The sequence below is a fragment of the Drosophila guanche genome, unplaced genomic scaffold (assembly GCF_900245975.1).
Source record: "Drosophila guanche unplaced genomic scaffold, DGUA_6, whole genome shotgun sequence".
Taxonomy (NCBI): Eukaryota; Metazoa; Arthropoda; class Insecta; order Diptera; family Drosophilidae; genus Drosophila; species Drosophila guanche.
In genome coordinates this window covers 4219457-4232670 of record NW_022995751.1, presented here as the reverse complement: position 1 = coordinate 4232670, position 13214 = coordinate 4219457, and the positions used below count along the sequence as shown (strand labels likewise).

The 13214-nt window shown below is 44.7% G+C and overlaps 2 protein-coding genes across 7 annotated transcripts in view; both read left to right on the top strand.

Moving 5' to 3' along the window:
• Window positions 1-1709: 1709 nt before the first annotated feature.
• Window positions 1710-5004, top strand: LOC117586988 (AFG3-like protein 2). Of its 2 annotated transcripts, none has more exons than XM_034277387.1 (4): window positions 1710-2058; window positions 2153-2637; window positions 2714-3109; window positions 3167-5004. In XM_034277387.1, exons 1-4 carry the CDS (start codon window positions 1975-1977, stop codon window positions 4659-4661), a joined length of 2460 nt encoding a protein of 819 aa, XP_034133278.1. In that variant the 5' UTR covers window positions 1710-1974; the 3' UTR covers window positions 4662-5004. The 2 variants fall into 2 exon arrangements, with proteins under 2 accessions (XP_034133278.1, XP_034133279.1); XM_034277388.1 differs by having other exon boundaries at window positions 2156-2637; window positions 3167-4661.
• A 2811-nt stretch (window positions 5005-7815) lies between these two features.
• Window positions 7816-13214, top strand: part of LOC117587211 (RNA-binding protein Musashi homolog Rbp6) — a 167398-nt gene continuing 161999 nt past the window's right edge. The window contains exon 1 of one of the 5 annotated variants that reach the window (XM_034277760.1): window positions 7816-8290. In XM_034277760.1, coding sequence (XP_034133651.1) covers window positions 8175-8290 — 116 coding nt within the window. In that variant the 5' untranslated portion in view covers window positions 7816-8174. The remainder of the gene's footprint in view (window positions 8291-13214) is intronic. The other 4 variants (XM_034277763.1, XM_034277764.1, XM_034277761.1 and 1 more) reach the window with 4 other exon arrangements.

The following is a 13214-nucleotide window of genomic DNA, read 5'->3' as shown; positions in this document are numbered from 1 at the left end:
GTTGATTTTTGTTGTTGTTGGTGTAGTAGTTGTTGATTTTAAGATATTTTTGCTGTGACTTTCAATTATTTTTTATGTTTTATTTTTTGATTCGTTTTCGATGGTGTTTATTATATATTTTTTTATTTTTTGTTGTATTTTTTATTTATTATTATTATTTTTATTCAGATTATGATGAAAGTGATGTCAAAACGGAGTTTTAGTTACAAAAGCTGCAAGAAAGTAAGGGAGGGGGAAGAGAAAGGTGGAAACAATTAGCAAATACTTTTTTTTCTGGGCAGTGAAATCTACACCGCAGTCGTCTGCAGTTTTATTGATTTGGCTGCCGGAAAAATTGCACGCACACATGCAGACGCACACTCTCTCTCATTCACACACACACACACACAGCAGCATACTGCAATTGTAACTATTTTTACACATTTTTGTTGTGGTTTTTTGCGTAAATTTAGCAGCCGACTGTACATACAGCCACACATACACCGACACACACTCACACACATTCACACGGTGCCAAGTTGGTAAAAAAGTTTTTTTTCCACTTTTTTTCGGGCTGCAAATTTGGCACCCCTTAGCAGACCAGACACAATTGCCTGGTATGAAAATTGATTTTAAGGCGTTTAAATGTGGTTTTTACAGCAATCTGCAATGCTTCACTATCACAGTATTGCTTGCGGCACATTTTGTGCATAATTTCAGGCCGAATTTTAGTTAATTAATTGTCTTATTTGAAGAGAAAATAATTTTCACGAGTGAGATACGTACCACACGACAGCACAACAGTGTAACCGCGGAAAATATACCGTGAGACCCTTAAAAATATACCAAAATATACCATATCATTCTACAAAGATACCGTAAGATACCGTAGTCTTAAAACATATTTCTCGATGTTGAAGTTATATTTGATAATACAAGCTTGCAAAGACTTTTAACACTGAAACATTAATTTAATGGGATTGAAGAATCAAATTGGCTTATTATAAGTACTCCTTTTTATTGGATCGTATTCCTTCTGACCTTATATTTTACAAATATGTATTTGCAATTTTCATTTGATGATCAGGGAAATTCTCTCCTGTGCCTGAACGGTCAGGGAAATTCTATCCTGCCCGTAAACGGTCAGGGATATATTGTATTATTGTATTATATCGATATATAATTTTTTCTAGGAAATACGCCAAAATTGATCATTTTCGTAGATGTATGGTCAACAGAACGGATTTTTATGAATTCATTTTATTTAATCAACTTTTAAGATTAAATAGATTCCCGCGGCCATTGACTTTACCTATCGATGTACCCTTTTTATCGTTATTTTTGTGTGGCAATTGAAGTTGACTTGTCGGCTGCATGCCTTTATATTTAAAATAGTTAACAGAATTATGGTTATAAGAACAATTTTTCCGGCATACATTATATAAATTGTATTCCAGATTCCATTCTGTGATTTCACAGTTCGGTATTTTAATATGTATTTAGAAAGACAGTCCTATGTTAAGTTTTCACATGGACAATGAGTGATAACGTTTATTTTGTTATTAAATATTCATCCCACAGATAATATTTTCAGTGCTGAGAGTCCTAACTAGCTGGTAATATTAAATGAGATTTCAAAATCGAGGAACATAATTTACGATTCGGTTTAATTTATTGTATATTTTGGTAAATTGGTTAGGGTCACGCGGTATATTTTATCGATAAATCCGCGGTCACACTGATTACAAGAATCGAAATTTCACAATCGCGCACAGCTACGCGTAATATTTTTTACATTTTTACTAAATTTGTAAAACGACAATCTGCTCTATGAGGCGGCAACACCTTTGGCAGGACAACAACAAACAGAATTTGATACCAAATTGACGTAGTGTAGGGTAGGCATCGCACTGGGGCATTTGGCTAGGGATAGCCCAGGCAAACGCAACAACAACACAACCATCCGGAATCGTTGAATAACCCCAAAGAAAAGTCATGGCTTTCCGGCTGCTGAGCACGGCCAAGGCGATGAGCAGCCTGATGAGACGCAGCTACATGTCCGGTCCGCTGCCAAACAAAGTGAGTAACAGGATGACGGAATTAGCAAGGGTCACGTGATGGCTCCTTTTAAACCCTCCGCTTTCTCCTTCTCCGGCATCACCTTCTCTGCCCGCAGGTGCAGCGCGAAGCCAGTGCTGGCGTTGGTATGCTGCCTCGGGAACTGTCGCCACTCATACGCTACTTCGTGGAGCAGCTGCAGTTGTTCTGCAAGAAGCCGCCAAAGGGTTTCGAAAAGTACTTTGAGGCCGGCGGCAAGTCCACACAGCCAAAAGGTGCCAATGGGGAGAAAAAACCTGTGGCAAAGGACAGCCAATCAGCGACAGATAAATCCAAAGCAACACAACCCCAAACTTCAAAGTCAGCAGCTGCCTCAGAGTCCAAATCAGATTGGAATTTCGGAATGTTTAGCAACAGTTCACGCGGACCGTCTGGAAGACGGTCAAATCCGCCGGGCGGTCGCCCCATAGGCGAGGGCAGTGGCGGAGATCGCGAGCGCTGGATACTGCTGGGCGCCATCGGCGCCGTGGTGCTTGTCGGCTCGTTTGCGTTCTTCGAGATGGGCTACAAGGAGATCTCCTGGAAGGAATTCGTAAACAGGTGCGTGACAGCAATTCTCTGCAATTTTTATTATGTAATTTATGAATTTTTCTCTCGTGTTTTTTTGTTTGCTCAGTTACCTGTCCAAGGGCATGGTGGAGAAGCTGGAGGTGGTTAACAAGAAGTGGGTGCGTGTGCGCCTCCAGCAGAACAGTGGCCAAGGCAGCGGCGTGCTCTGGTTCAATATTGGCAGCGTCGACAGTTTCGAGCGGAATCTGGAGACGGCGCAAACGGAGCAGGGCACGGAATCGATCAACTTTGTGCCCGTCATCTATCGCAACGAGGTGGAGGCGTCAAGCTTGACGGGTCTGCTGCCCACGCTGCTCATCATCGGTTTCCTTGTCTACATGATGCGCAAATCCGCTGACATGATGGGCGGCGCACGGGGACGCAAGGGTGGCGGTCTCTTTGGCGGCGTCATGCAGTCCACAGCCAAGCTGATAAATCCCACAGAGATTGGTGTGGGCTTCAAGTGAGTTTCGCGAGTCTCCATTCTGCTTTCATCTTTTAATTTCTATTCTTTCCCTAGGGACGTTGCTGGCTGTGAGGAGGCCAAGATTGAGATCATGGAGTTTGTCAACTTCCTGAAGAATCCACAGCAGTACATCGATCTGGGCGCCAAGATACCAAAGGGCGCCATGCTCACGGGACCCCCGGGCACGGGCAAAACGCTGCTGGCCAAGGCCACCGCTGGCGAGGCGAATGTTCCCTTCATCACAGTCTCCGGCTCGGAGTTCCTCGAGATGTTTGTGGGCGTGGGACCGTCCCGCGTGCGTGACATGTTCGCCATGGCCCGCAAGCATGCTCCCTGCATCCTGTTCATCGATGAGATCGATGCCGTGGGTCGCAAGCGTGGCGGCAAGACCTTTGGCGGCCACTCGGAGCAGGAGAACACACTAAATCAGCTGCTGGTGGAGATGGATGGCTTCAATACGACGACGAATGTGGTGGTGCTGGCTGCCACCAATCGCGTGGACATCCTGGACAAGGCACTGATGCGACCGGGTCGCTTCGATCGTCAGATCTATGTGCCAGCGCCCGACATCAAGGGCAGGGCGAGCATATTCAAGGTGCATCTGGGCGGACTTAAGGCGGAGCTGGACAAGAATGATCTGGCCCGCAAAATGGCAGCCCTGACGCCCGGCTTCACGGGCGCTGACATCGCCAACGTGTGCAATGAGGCCGCTCTGATTGCCGCACGCGACTCCAAGGACTCGATTGTGCTGAAGCATTTCGAGCAGGCCATCGAGCGTGTGATTGCCGGCATGGAGAAGAAGACGAATGTGCTGGCGCCGGAGGAGAAGAAGACGGTGGCGCATCACGAGGCAGGACACGCTGTGGCCGGCTGGTTCCTGGAGCATGCCGATCCCCTGCTAAAGGTTTCGATCATACCGCGCGGCAAGGGTCTGGGCTATGCCCAGTACCTGCCCCGGGATCACTATCTGCTGTCCAAGGAGCAGCTGTTCGATCGCATGTGCATGACCATCGGTGGCCGCGTGGCCGAGGAGCTGTTCTTCAATCGCATCACCACCGGCGCACAGGATGATCTGAAGAAGATCACGGACATCGCGTACTCGCAGGTGGTGCGCTTCGGAATGAGCGACAAGATCGGGCAGGTGAGCTTCGATGTGGGCCAGGCCGGCGATCCTGTGTTCAGCAAGCCCTACTCGGAGGACACGGCCATGATGATCGACGGCGAGGTGCGGTGCATCATCAAGACCGCCCACGAGGCCACCACTACTCTGCTGACCAAGCACAAGGAGGAGGTGCGCCGTGTCGCCGAGCGACTGCTGCAGAACGAGGTGCTCAGCCGCGACGACATGATCGAGCTGCTCGGCCCGCGTCCCTTCAAGGAGAAGTCCACCTACGAGGAGTTTGTCGAGGGCACCGGCTCCTTCGAGGAGGACACCACGCTGCCCGAGGGCCTCAAGAGTTGGAACAAGGAGAAGGAGATCACACCGCCCACAGACACCTCCACGTCGCCTCCGCCACCGACCAAGCCAGTAACCGCACAGACCAGCTAGACGCTCGTCTGTTCAGCAGGGCCGCCGTCTCTTTGCTTTCGTTGTAATCCCTAGTCAAGGTTAGAGAATGTGCAACCAGAAAGGATGGAGGAGCGGAAGAGCAGCGCTTTAACGGGTGCCTGGAGTGTCCTTCCCCTACCCAAACACTCAGCCCACAAACACACACCCACAAGTGCACGCTCTTCACAATGTTTTTGGATATTTTTAAGCTAGAACCCACATGGATGTGTCCCTGTTCGGGTGTTTAAGAACGGGGCATTGGATCTGAAAACTAAATTATCCGTTAACTGTATTTTGAACATGGAACAATAAATGCGCCTTTAAGTGTGGGAAAACGCTTGAATTTATAACGGAGCTTTCTGTCAGGCGCTCGCTTCGAAGGTATTTCGAGCGAAAGGTGGGTGGAGTAAGCCGCTCTTGCGGTTAATTGCTGCTATTCGGTAAATTCCTCTCTTTTGATTGAGGAGAGTTTTGATGGCCTCACCTTATCTGGATTTATACCCTGCGCGTTGCTACCCTTTTTTATGCACATTGTAAGCTTTTCGCTCTTAATTTTCCTACTCTCTTTTATTTACACATGCTTTCTTTGCTCTCTCGCACTCGCTCTCTCTATGTCTCTCTCTGAGTGACTGTGGGCCGCTTATCACTTATCAGCTGTTCCGATGCTGATGTGATGCGCTTTGTGCAGCCGGCACGGACACGTTAAGTAGTGCAAGTTGCCGCAAAGCTTTGCTCAAGTACAACTACAACTACCACCATCCATCGCATCGAGTGGCGGCCCAGTGTGTGTTGGGGTCTCAGCTGCCGCTTGCCGCCTGCCGTGTCGTAGAGTCGTTTTGTTGGTTGTCGCGTTCGTGTGCGCGTACAGAAAACAGCAGCAGCAGCAGCCAGCCAGCAGCAGCAGCAGCAGCAAATCGCAGTCGCAATAATAGCCACAATATAGTATTCCGCTGAAGTCCCCCAGTTTCGAATCATCTGCCGCTGCAGTTGCAAGCAAGTGGAGTGCGCCGGCCATAACTCAACTCAATAATCGTACAATATAATCATAAGCAACAGCAGCAGCAGTTGGCTGAATTGCATTTTGTTAAATCGACGATGGCTGTGTGGAATGCAATTTGACGATTATATAATGTAAAACACAATAAACAAAAAACAAATACAAGGCGAGAATTAATCGGAAAGAAAGAGTGCGCGGACAAAAATCAAAGTTGAATTAAAGTTCTACCTGCTGTGGGATCCATCTGCTCTCCTTGTCCATCTTCTCCTTTTTCGTCTCCTTCTTCCTCGACTGCCTCTCCGAGTTTTGTAGCAATTAGCTTCGGTTGATCGCTTGCTTGGTGCAGGCAAAATGGCAGCCGGCCGGCAAAAGTCCATTCATAACGGAGATTGAAGTTCGAATTTCAAATTACTGAGATCATTTATTATGCCGCCCTGTGGCCGTTGATCGTTCTTAGGGCTTTTCATTTGCAATGCAATTTTTGTGTTTGATTTGTGTTTTGTGTTTTGTTTTTCTTTTTTTTTTTGCCAATTGTCGCAGTTGTCGGGTCACGTGTTTGTTGCTGCCGCCAGTTAACTTCTGCACTCGTTGTAACGGTGCATGTTCTCCGTTGGTTGTGTGTGCGTGAGTGGGTGCATTGGTGTGCATGAGTGTCTGTTTGTGAAAGCTTGCATGCTGTGCGTTATTACGAGGCTAATGTTGTTGTTTTTGTTGCTGTCGCTGCCTCTACTGCAGTTGTTCTTCCTCCCATCTCACTCTGTCTGTCCGTCTCTCTGTGCTGCTCTATCAATTGTTTGTTGTTGTGGGTGTGGGAAAAGATCAAGGCGCGTATTAGCGCACAGCAACATGCAAACACAGTGAGCGGGAGGGAGGGGTGGTGGGAGCGTGTCAGAACAGAAGACAAAAGTTCAGAGCTATAAAAGTTCATTGAATGGGAAATAGTTAGCCTGTGGGTGAGATCAGGTGGGAGACAAAGTGGTTTTCGTTCATCAATTAAAATAGTGTTCCCAGAAATATTTTTAGTGGTTTATAGCTTCAAGTTACTAGAATTAGAGAATTTCCTCTTAAGATGATCGTTGGTGTAAATGTTGTCTATGATTGGAGCTTCCGTATGGGTTCCTTCGGTTATTCTGTGTTGCCAAAGCGGGAGCTTGGTTTAATTTATTTCTTCAGTTGTTTCTTGTATCATATTTCTAGAGATCTTCCACAATTGCTTTCCATGCGCTTAGGTCTTCTTTTAGTTGCTACTTTGACAGCTGCATCTGCCATGCCTCCACTTTATATTCATTGCCATTTAGACAGCTGGCTGCTATAACTGGATTGAAACTCCCCCGATGGAGTGTCGTTCTTTTACTGAAATTTATTGTCTGGCTTTAGTTGCACATAAAATAAGGCTAATTTATTTCAAACGGCAGATCTATTTCACTCTCTATTGTTGTACCCGCATCCAAATTGTCACTCAGCCGTCAATGCCGTCAATGCCGTGCACCTGCCAGCTGCCACCTGCCACCTGCCACCCACTTTCTGCTACTGCCGCACACTTGCCTGGCCACCCCCCAATCGCTGCAGTTTTACGATTTTTCGTTGCGAATCATTGCACTTTTTGCAGACAGCGGAGAGAGAAGGAGAGCAAGGAGTTGCCTGTCGAAAGTTTGCATTTCCGAAAGTTTAAAATTACAATTTAATTAAATTTCACACCGCTAACAACCCCCCCAAACCACCCACAAACCACAAACAAGCAACAAACAAAAAAAAAACATATCTTTTTTGCAGGAATACGATGTTGGTGCCTTCAAAATCCAATAAGTATCCAACAACAACCACAACAACAAAGCAAAACAACAACAAAAGTTAACGCAACGTTTCTAAAACACTACAAAAATAACAATAATACCCCATAAATAAATAAATAAAATAAAATTAATTAAAACAAGTAAAATATTTGTTTTAAAACAAATATTTTTAACCAAAAGTGGCCTGCAAAACGAGGAGGAGAAAGCAACAACAAAAGAAGCAACCTAGAAATGTGATTCCCAGTGTGAAATGTAAACAAAAACGTGAACAATTCTATTTGATTATTAGCCAAAGCAAAGCCAAGGGCAAAAGCAAACCTAAAACCAAAACCAAACCCAAAGCAAAAGTCATAAAAAACCAAACAACAAAAATAAATTAAAGCAAACGTAAAAGCGGTAAAAGCAGTGGCAAAAATCCAAGTAGCCAAATGGAAATCAAGGAATCCTCAAGCAAATTAAACAGCAGACTAGCAGCAGCAGCCACCAGCGTGGCCAATGATTAAGGGCCGGGATTGTTAGCCGTTCCGTAGTAATCGTAGCAGCATCCCCCCGTCCATCCATAAACACCACACCACACCACACCACAGACGCCCCCCAGCCCAGCGCTCAATGCTCGGACAGCAGACGTTGGCGCAACAATTATAGAGTAGCAACAGAGAGCAGACAGTCAGTCAGTCAGTCCCCCGCAAGACACATCCCCATCTACACACATACAACTACAACATGGACATCAAGATTGAGCAGCAGCAGCAGCAACAACAACAGCAGCAGCAGCAGCAGCAACAACAGCAAGTGGAGCTGGGTCCCTGCTCGCCCTCGGAGGTGCCCAATGATCCTGGGTAAGTGTTTTACTCTATTAATTTCAAGAACTTCAAGAAGGTATTGCAGTGTGTACTGGAAGGTTTGTGACATTATCTGGGAACTAAGATTCCATCGTGTCAGGTTTCTACAGATATTAGTCCTTTCATAATTCACTAGATACCAGTCTGTTCTTTCATCTTTTAGTTGGATTCTAGATCCCCAAGTTCTTTAGTTATTTGACACTTCCATCATTCACTTTCTTTGTGCTAATACCCTAACAAGTTCTTCAAAATATCCATCTATAACTAACGCCACCTAAAATATTGTTTTGATGAATTTTTAATTGGATTTCTATGAGAAAAGTTTACCCCAAACATGATTGATTCTCAAACAAACTTCATGATTTCTTTTATAAAGCATCCAAAAAGCTGCATTTGATGAAATGTTAAATTTCCGCAAACAAATTGGCAAAACTTTCCCCATTATGCCACAAAATCTGATCCAAATTCGATAACTGCCCGGAGATTATCTCCTCAAGAGTATCTAATTATTCGCTTACCAAAAATCTCGCCCGCTTCTTTCTTTAATGTGTTTTTTTTTTATGTCTGAGGTCGTGGACGTGGCATTAATTGTTTTAGTTTTAAGTTTGTCATTATTGAAGAGCAGGAAATGGCAGGGGAGCGGTGGTAAGTTGTGAGTAACGTGGCAAGGAGGATGCGGCTGGGGTTGGGAAAGTGTGAAAGTGTGAAAGCAGTTAGAGCTGTTAGAGCTGTTGACAGAAAGTTTTTCTATGTCAACTATGGGCACCAGTGGTGTCTAGGCCGAGAACAGGGGAGTGCAAAGTCTGCGAAACTAATTAGAAAACAATTTGCCAAGGACATCAAAATTCAATTAAAGCCATTGAGAGCTTAGTGCTTTAGTGCATTGCAGTTAGTCGTCTCCTCAGCACTCGGAACTCGTCCTTCTACTGGTTGCAGTTTATCATCGGTCCAGTATCTGCCACTCAGCCACACGGCCACTGCCACTTTGCCACTTCCTGTGTCGCATTTACTCTGCACCGAAAATGGGTTAAGTTGTGATTGCGGCGGTGTCATATGCAGCAGATTAATAGCAAGCTGCATTGCTGATAATTTGCATCTGGCTGTGGATGCGGAGGATTGCAACGGTTGTGGGTGGGAAAGTCAGAGAGAGAGAAACAGACAAACAAATGAGTGATCCCATGATTGGCAGTCGAGTGGCACTGCTGGCACTGATTGAAAGGTAATGATGATGGGCAGCGTCTGGGTGCAGGCAGGCACAAAACAGCCTTTTGACGCAGTCCATGAACTGAACAAATTATGAAAGGAGGCAAATGCCACAATCGATGTGGCATTAGTATTCATGCATGTGTAGCATAAATGAGATTTCTAGGGAATGAATATGAAATGGTGGAAAATGTAATTGCAGTTAGAAAAGGGAGCATATAAAAGGGGAAGAGATCTATGGGAAAATGCGTGGAATTGGATTGTAGATTTGTGTATTTATCTAGGAAAAATCTTCATTAGGATTATGGGGCAATAAAGTTATAGGAAAAATAAGTAAAATACCCCGAAAAACGACTAAGTTTTCTGTTTATTTTACTCCCATTCAGAAATCATAGATCTCAACTATTTTCTCCAGCAAATAAAAAGAAAACCCACAGGAAAGATCACAAAATATTATCCCAAGTTTATGCCGCAATTTTAATTGAATTTCTTGCAACTTCAAACAAAGTAAATCTTAAATATGAGACACTAATGGAGCGTTCCATAACCATCTCTGGTGTCACACTGAATCACAGAAACTCTCCATAATATCGCGAAGAAGTCAGACATTATCTCCGACTATGGGGCAGAGATCTCCAAGGGAAAAAAGAGAGAGAGACGGGCAGCGGGATATGGGCAGTAGTTATGGCCATATGGCCCCGGACAGCCGTCGCAATCCATTGAACACGCAATCCCCATAAATTATGCAGTTCATGCATATACATCTGATACATAATTTCCTCCACACCCCTTGCCACTGCCACATTTCGTATGCGAGTATATCTATTATCGAAATGCTGCAAATTTCAGCACTCCACAAAGAGTGTGCGGCTCGGGGTGGGGCCTGTAGGCTTTTGGGATGTTTGATGCAGCAGCTCTTCTTGTCTATTTGCATTAGTTTTTGGCCAACTTGCAGCAACAGCAACAGCCACAAAAATAGGCTGCTGCATGTTGCATCTTCAAGTGGCAGGCAGTCAGGGCAGGGCGGGCCGGTAGGCTACCGGATAAAAGAAATGGATCACCTGCTGCTCGCGACCGATGCTGCTGCCTCCATCTCCGCTGCTGCTGGCAGGTGCCACACTGGCAACAGTTGCTGCAAACAGTTGCAGTCGGGTAAAAGTTTTGTGTGTGGCGGGAAATGCAGCACCTAGCAGGGCAGTGCAGCGCAGAGCAGCGCGAATGTTGAATGCATAAATCTTGAATTAATGTAAAATACCTTTTGATGACGTTCCCCACAGAAACAGACACAGATACAGATACAAATGCATCCGCATATCTGCATCTTTCACTCTCTCTGTCTCTCTATCTGTATCTCTATTTCGGTTGTGCAACTTCGGGGGAGACATGCAAATGCAACAATTCCATTCACAGTTTCGTTCGTTCGGTCGGTGGCTCTCCTCGCGGCGATCGCCATGGCTCAGTAAATTTGAACGGTCTCCCGGCCTCGGCACCGCCTTCCTGCTCATTCACTCTCCCACTCTTTCATGCTCTTACTTTTGGCAACTTTATAAATATTTTGAAGGGCCTCCAACCAGTGGAAAACTTGCGAGAAAGAGGAAAACAGAAGGTGCCACCGAAAGAAGGGAAGGGAAGATCTATTTGCTTTGGCGAAAGGATGAGACGATCGGTGGCCGCTGAGAGATCTTCTTCTGGCGCAAAATGGCAAAGTAAATAAACACAAAAGGCGCAACTAAATGCAAAAAATAACAACAGCACGCAACAGTACTTTAAAATAACTAAATAAATGCCCTGCTATTAATATAATTCACTTTGCCAATGTATTTTTAGTGGCAAAATGCAGCAAGAACAACAAACGTGTGGAGGCTGATCGAGCAGCTGGGATACCCTTTAGTAGATGGGATCAATGCTGGGTAGAAAACCACAAATTTACTACTTTTATTTATAGAAATTTGTTCATTTAGTTCAAGAAAGCAGAGATTTTAGGGTATTTAATCTATAAATTGTAATATAAAACATGAAAAATCTCTGTATGTATCCCCTAAAACTATCATGCTTCATCTAATACCTCAAATTCGTGTAAAAACAGAGCATCCGACAGAAGGAATTTACCTACACTTAAAAGTGTTTTGTTTTTGGTTTTTAATTAGAGCCTTCCATTAAATCTTAATTGCATGTTAGATGAAGTGAAAAAATGCACAAATTACAGTTCAAGAAATATTATTTGGAGTCTCTCTGTGCATAAATATCCTGTAAAACGCATTAATACAAAGGAATCTTCAGCTATAAAACACCAAAACAATTGAACAATTGTTGAAAAATCAACAAGTATTTGAGTTATTTTAGGATATCCCCAACCCAGTGGTTTAGCTAGTAAATCCATCCCCTGCTACCCTCTATGCATGTGGTGGGGCGAGAACATGGCTGGCTACGTACGACAACGACAACGGCATCCGCATTGGCATTCGAGTTCGACAATTATCCATTAAAACACTGACACGCGGCACCCAAAAGCACACAGGAATCAAAAGCAATGCAAACCAAAAACAAAAACACACGCTCTCTCTCTCTCGTCCAGCGCTCGCCCCTTTCGAAAAATTGGGCCCTAGAAATTAACAGCAAGAACAACAAGAACCACGAGAGAGGGAATGCAGTGAGCGACGGCTGCAACAACCGTTAGAGAGGTTGTGGTCATTCGCGCAAGGATGGGACGGAGGTGGGTAGGGTAGGGAAGAGTTGGTTTGGCGGGGCAATGGCAATTGCACTCGCTGCTCTTTTCATAATTGTCGTTTTGTTTCTTGCCTCAGTCTCTCTCTCACCCTCTCTATCGCACTGCTTGTAATTGCGGCTTTGTTACGTTTCGTAAATTGATTCATTGTACTGACTACGGAGGAGCATGGAGCCACTGAAAATTCCCATTTACCCAATCGTCTGTCACATTCACAGCGTACTTCTCCTGTTTTGTCTGATATAATTGCTTTCAAATGATTTTGTGTCGCTGTGTGTGCCGCGCAGTTCCATATTGCCCCAAACTGTTGTTTGCTTGTCATTGTCCCTCGTCTCGTCCCGTGTCCATGTTGTCCCGTGTTCGTGTTTGTGTCGTTTGTCCGGCCAATAAGCTTTCATTTGGTATGCATAATGAGACCTGGGGCAATTTGACTCTAGGGCAGCCATTAGCGTAAAGTGCCAGCCGACTTTGTTGCAGATTTTCAATTTATAACCAATAAGCCAGAAATAAAAACAAAAACCAAAACAAACACGAACAGATGCTGGACATTCCCAACACTGAAGAGAGATCAATCGATTGACCATTTAGCAACACTTAAAGAGATAGCGTTAGTGTATTTTTCTTGTGCGTGTGTGAAGTTGCTGCGTGTCGTGAGTTCCTGCTCGTTTTTTTTTTAAGTGGTTTAAAGTGTCTTAAATGTGTTAAAAAAGTGTTTCGATATGAGATTTCAGTGTTTGTTTACTCTCCGGTGAGCTTCAATGGGTTTATTTTGTGTATCAACATGTAAATTAATGATTTTCATTGAGACAAAGTCGACTGCCCGCAGCAGCCGGCAAATAACGGAACTCTGCCATGGCAAAGGAGTATGTGTACAGAAGGAGAGCGTGTTCGTGTGTGGGTGTTAGTGAGAGAGAGAGAGAATAACCACTTAAACCGCAAAAATAGCAGAAACTTTTGTGTGCAATTCCACAATTGACATTATCAAAATTCAAT

Bases quoted from the DNA above. Each gene is read 5' to 3' on its own strand.
- LOC117586988 (XM_034277387.1), top strand. From the start codon at position 1,975: ATGGCTTTCCGGCTGCTGAGCACGGCCAAGGCGATGAGCAGCCTGATG. The intron at 2,059-2,152 runs GTGAGTAACAGG...CTTCTCTGCCCG, and splicing joins CCGGTCCGCTGCCAAACAAA to CAGGTGCAGCGCGAAGCCAG. The intron at 2,638-2,713 runs GTGCGTGACAGC...TTGTTTGCTCAG, and splicing joins TGGAAGGAATTCGTAAACAG to TTACCTGTCCAAGGGCATGG.